This window comes from Otolemur garnettii, unplaced genomic scaffold, assembly GCF_000181295.1.
Source record: "Otolemur garnettii isolate 467f Iridium unplaced genomic scaffold, OtoGar3 scaffold00044, whole genome shotgun sequence".
Taxonomy (NCBI): Eukaryota; Metazoa; Chordata; class Mammalia; order Primates; family Galagidae; genus Otolemur; species Otolemur garnettii.
Genome location: NW_003852439.1, coordinates 11,231,424 through 11,237,232, shown reverse-complemented (window position 1 = coordinate 11,237,232; position 5,809 = coordinate 11,231,424). Strand labels below are relative to the sequence as shown.

The 5,809-nt window shown below is 49.3% G+C and overlaps 1 protein-coding gene across 1 annotated transcript in view; it reads left to right on the top strand.

Annotated features, from left to right (window-relative positions):
* Nucleotides 1-3,803: 3,803 nt before the first annotated feature.
* The window catches only part of ZNF500 (zinc finger protein 500), a 15,480-nt gene continuing 13,474 nt past the window's right edge, over nucleotides 3,804-5,809 (top strand). Inside the window, exons 1-2 of the mRNA XM_023513868.1 lie at nucleotides 3,804-3,945; nucleotides 4,573-5,111. Of these exons, the coding sequence (XP_023369636.1) occupies nucleotides 4,666-5,111 (446 nt within the window). The 5' untranslated portion in view covers nucleotides 3,804-3,945; nucleotides 4,573-4,665. The remainder of the gene's footprint in view (nucleotides 3,946-4,572; nucleotides 5,112-5,809) is intronic.

Here is a 5,809-nt window from a genome sequence, read left to right as displayed (position 1 = left end):
AAAAAAAAAAAAAAAGAAAAGAAAATATTTGATGTTTGTGTCCAGTTCCTGGCACTCTGGCACCTAAACCACTGGGATCACAACTGTGGTAACAGTGTCTTTGGTATGCTAATGAGATGACTGGTGGCTGGGGGTAGGGGTATGCAGCTTCAGATCAAGCCATGATTAGAGGGTTGGAACTTTCAGGCCCAGCCCCCAAACTCTGGGGAGACAGAAGGGGCTGGAGATTGAATTCAGTCACCAATAATCAATAATTTCATCAATCACACCTATGTAATGGAACCTCCATAAAAATACCTAAATGAGGAGAGCTTTGAGTTAGTGAATACCTTGAGGTGCTTAGAGGGCGGTGCACCCAGACAGGGTGTGGGAGCTCCCTGTGCCTTGCCCTGTGCAGCTATTCCACTGGCTGTTCCTGAGTTGTAAACTTTATAATAAACCGGGAACAGTAAGTGAATTATTTTCCTGAGTTCTGTGAGCTGTTCCAGCCAACCCAGTGGGGAGGTTATGGGAACACCTTCATTAGTAGCCAGTTAAACAGAAGTGTGGGTAACCTGGGGACCTAAGAGTGACATCTAGTGTCTGAAGTGGGAACAGTTGTAGGACGGAGCCCTTCACCTCTGGGATCTGCACTAACTCTGGATGGTCAGTGTCAGAAAGGAATTGAATTGTTGGATATCTAGTTGGTGTGAGGAAAGCCCCTGCACACTGGGTACCAGAGTGAAAAAAACTAATACCTGGCAAAGGGCAGTTATCCTGGATTATCCAGGTACACCCTACTAACATCTCAGTTTTAACCCAGCAAGATCCATGTCAGACTCCTGACCTCAAAACTGCTATTTTAAGCCACTGGGTTTGTAGTAATTCATTATAGCAGCAATAGGAAATGGGTATAATATTCTTTGAGCCCCTTGTACTTGCTTTTCATAACACTTTACATCGTTTGCAATTATATTTTTATTTGTGTGGTGATGTGTTTAACATCTGTCTCTCAGATATGCATAAGCTCTGAGGGCAAGGGACCATCTCTGTCTGTCTGAAACACACACATTATAGGCATTCTCAATATTAACTGAAAATCTAAAATCTATACTAGCATGGTAGGACTTGTCCCCTTGTCTCAGGAGGTAATTCTGTGTGCTCCTTTTGTTTGTAATTGAAGGGACAATAGAAGTAAGAGCAGAAATCCTTAGCAAGGTAGAAATTCATCCTTTAAATCTGTGTTGTAGTCACTGACAGCTGCCAGAGAGGGAAGGGCTCATACTGAATTATCCAGGCCTTGGTCACTAACTATGTAGACTCATTAACTCTGGTATAAACCACTCAAAGGAAATCATAAGAAAGAGAAGCCTGGGGCCTCACAGCTAACCAGGGAGCAGTTAGAAATGAAAACACTGTTTGAAAACAGTGATGTCCCCACACCTGTCTGCCCTTCAAGACAGAGCTCACCGGGCATGGTGGCTCATGCCTGTAATCGTAGCACTCTGGGAGGCTGAGGCAGGTGGATTGCTTGAGCTCAGGAGTTCAAGACCAGCTTGAGGAAGAGCTAAACCCTGTCTCTAAAAATAGCCAAGTGTTGTGGCAGGCACCTATAGTTCCAGCTATTTGGGAGGCTGAGGCAAGAGGATCTCTTGAACCCAAGAGTTTGAGGTTGCTGTGAGCTACGACACCACCGCACTCTATTGAGGGAAAAAAAAAAAGACAGAGCTCAGCTCATTCTGCATCCAGATGTGGTCACCTGGTCCTACAGAACATGCTGTTCCCTTTAAACAAAAAAAGTTTTTTTCAATTACACTTGTTAAAGCAGAGCAGTAAGGAAGACTTTCTTCAGGACCATTGCGACAGGTACAAGGACCAATGCAAGTTTTGCAGTAGGTGGGAGAGAGATTGGGCTCAATTTAGAGTACAAGACAGGCAAGTGGAAATTAATAGCCAAGGAGCAGAGTTGGGGGGTGGGGCAGTGGATGGAAAATTACTAAGAGGAAACATCTGGGGCAATGGGGATTCTGCCAAACCCACCTAACAAGATTCTTGCTAAAGACAGGCCAGGGTGATTGACATCATGTGGTGGGGAAATGGAGGGAGGACGGTGGTGGTGGAAGGACCTGATCAGATATCAAGGGTGGAAGGTTCTTGTTCAAATTCCTTAGCAGGGCTAAAATTGGATCTTACTAGGAAGTACTTCTGGACCTAGAAGGCAGAAGCCTGAGTAAAGGTTGCCCAAGGAAGGAATCTTTGTCATCCCTTAGATTTTCTATTGACCTCTTCTGTTTTCCTCCTTTCCCCCCTCCCACTTTTGTCTATTCTCTTCCTCCTTCCCTGGGACATACTCACTCTCAATTATACCTTTTTGTGCCCTCTTCCTGAAACAGAGGGAACAGCAGGTCTTTTGTGTTGGACATAAGCACCAGTTCTCTAGAGAGCTCTAGTTCTTGCTACGCCTTGAGCTGTCCCAGCAGCACACTCTACAACTAGAGATCGTTCACTCCAAGATTGCAGCTTTCCTAACCAGTGGCCCCCACATAGTAAGGAGAGACTGAGGCATTCATGGTCCTTCCTATCTTCAGATCCTACCACAAGGCTGTGGGATCCTGGGGAGCAGTTCCTAAATCTGGCAGCTGCCCTTACAAATGTCTCCTACTCTGTGAGGGACAGTCTCCAAAATTCAGTAGTGGGCATCCAGTGTCTTGTCCAGAATGCCTGGTGAGCTCACAATAAAACCTGTATATTGGATGCCAACCTGGCATTCTGGTGAAAAAGAATGAACAGTAGGAGTGGAGGGGAAACCAGAGAAAGACATGTCCATGGCAGGAGACAGGTTTGTCCCTACCCAGCTGGGGCAGGGCTGGGGGTGGTAAGGCATTAGGTCTCCAGATGCCAGAAGTGAAGAACCAGGAGTTGCCTGGCCATTATGTCAATGATCATATTATGGGTTAATCATAACAGGCTAGGCACTGGAGCCCTGAGCCTGCAGTTTGGCACACAATCCTCACCACAACCATTACCTTGTTAATTAACATCTATGCGCCTAGACCACTTCTCCCAGACTCCACAATGACACCTAATTCATTTCCAGTTCTAGTGCCTGCTTGGCACAAACTGAAGTCTAATACATAGCTGTTGACTAAATCAGCAAATGAAAGAAATAACCAATTGATAACCAACACGACCCACGCAAGTACATTTTAGGTCTTCTTTTCCTAGTCTAAAATTTAGGGGTTGTACTAGGTCAGCAGCCCGGGAACCAACTTCACCCCAACTCTGCCGCTTACTAGCTGCAGGTGACCTAGGGGTGTGCCCAGTTCTCTATCTATAACACTGGCATAACAATACCTACCAGTTAGGGTTGGTTCAAAGACGAATCAAGTTAATAATTGCAAAGCGCTTAAAACAGTGCCTGGGGCGGCACCCGGGGCTCAAAGGAGAAGGGCGCCAGTCCCATATGCCAGAGGTGGTGGGTTCAAACCCAGCCTTGGCCAAAAAAAAAACAGTGCCTAGAAGAAAGTACTATATAAGTAAAAAGTAAATTTCCAGGGTCCCCTTCCCTGGAGTTGCGGGAGGGAGGTGTGGAGAAGTGGACCAGGCAGTTGCCAAGTGGCCAAACTCTCGCACATACTCACTGAAGCCGCAGGATTACGTTCCCGACATTGCGTCCCTTCGAGGACTACATTACCCACAGTGCCTCTCGCGGGCCCGCCCACCTTGCCCTGTTCCCTCCGACAGCCACCTCAGCCAATAGCGCGAGGACTGCGTTGCCTACAGTGTCTCGCGCGGCGTGGCCCAGCCTACACCGCTTAGTTCCCACGCCGAGTTGGGTTTTTGGGCCCCTAGGTTGGCACTCCGGGACAGCTTGTTTGCCCTACTTCCCGCGCCTGCGGTCCAGCTCTGGTCCCGGACCCCTACTGCGGTAGCGCTCCGAGCTCCCCACGACCCGCAGCGCTGCCGGTGAGTGCGGGCACGGGGGTGGAAGTCCCGGCTTAAGGTCTTACTGCACTGCCGGTGCCAGCACCTGAGTTTGTGCTGCGGCCTCGGGCACCGCTCACCCTCCACCTGAAGGGAGGAGACGCGAAAGCAGCCTACCCGGGGAGTCCTAACCCTCCTGTCGGTGACTATCCACTTGGGCCGCGGAGGAGCTTGGCTAAACTCAAACACTGGGTCGCGGGTGGGGGGCAGAATCTAATCTGCATCTCCCTGGGCCCCAGTTTTCATCAGCTTTCCAAAAGGACCTTCCATAAAGGGCCAACTGTAGTAATAGGAAATAACGGTTCCCAAGCCATGACCACGTTCCAGTAATGCGCTAAACCCTTCCCAAACATCCCATTTAGTCCAAGCAGCAGCCTGTGTGTAGGCCATATTATCACCTCTAGTTTTCAAATGAAGAAATAAGCCTGGAGCCCTTAATTTGCCCAAGAATAAGCAGGGGGATAGTAGCAAAGATGGGTTTGTTCTTCAGCCCATTTCCTTCACCAATGAGGATGAGTTGGCCCTGGAACCAGGGCAGGGGCTTACAGGTGCAGATGGCTTATTTACCCCCAGTGCTACACTTTAAATAATTTTGTCATCTCTTCACAGAGCTCTGAAAAAAACATCTTTTCCTGTATCTGGGCAGAGTGTAGGGAGTGACAAGTTTGACTTCAAAGAGAAGGAGCCAGGCCAGTGAGAACAATGGCCACTCCCTCTGGCCTTCAGCCTTTGCCACCCCTGGAGCAGGACCTGGAGGGGCAGGACCTAGAGCAGGATGAGATCCTGATTGTGAAGGTGGAGGAGGACTTCTGCTGGGAAGAGGAGCCTCCTCTGGAGGAGGAAGACCCCAGCCCTGAGACTTTCCGCCAACTCTTCCGCCTCTTCTGCTACCAGGAGGTAGCTGGGCCCCGGGAGGCCCTGAGCCGCCTTTGGGAGCTCTGCTGCCGCTGGCTACGCCCAGAGCTGCGCACCAAAGAGCAAATCCTGGAGCTGCTGGTGCTGGAGCAGTTCCTGACTGTGCTACCGGGGGAGATCCAGGCCCGGGTGCGTGAACAGCAGCCCGAGACCGGTGAGGAGGCCGTGGTCCTCGTGGAAGGGCTGCAGCGGGAGCCCTGGAAACAGAGGCAGCGGGTGAGGAGGGGGGCATTTTAACCCTGAGGTGAGGAAATATGCCCTCTGTGGTCCTCCTGGCCCTTCTGCCTGAGGTCTATGAATAGTGATTCCTTGGGCTCTGGAATCTTAACCAGCCTTGGCTATTAGGTGACTGGGGGTTGCCTGGATGCTGTGAATTAAAGAAAGCAACTGCAGAATGTTTCCCAGCCTTGGCCAATGGGTTTCCACTCTCTGATTAACCACGTATGGCCCCACTGGTCCTTATGAGCAAGTGTGGGTTGGTTTGTTAATACCATCCCAGCATAGACCAAACAGGTTGTGAAGGGAGGGAGGTCCAGCACCATCTAAGGTAGGGCTTTGGGAGTGGAACTGACCCCAAAAGAGGGAAGAACACTGGGAAGAATGACAGTCTGGTGGGGGGCCTCTCTGGTTAGAGGTCATAGAGGTTCCCCAGTTTCTCTAAAGGAGTGTTTTTCAACCTTTTCTTATCCCATGGCGTACTTGAACTGATGATTAAATGTCTGCAGCATACTTAAATTATGTTGATCCAAAAAAGGAGTAAAAAATATATACTTACTGTGCTTTGAACTTCTTTTGAAAATAATTGAATTAATGATCTTTAAAAAATTTTGGCTCGGCGCCTATAGCTCAACCAGCTAAGGCACCAGCCACGTACACCTAAGGTGGCGGGTTTGAATCCCCAGCCTGGACCCGCCAAACAACAATGATGGCT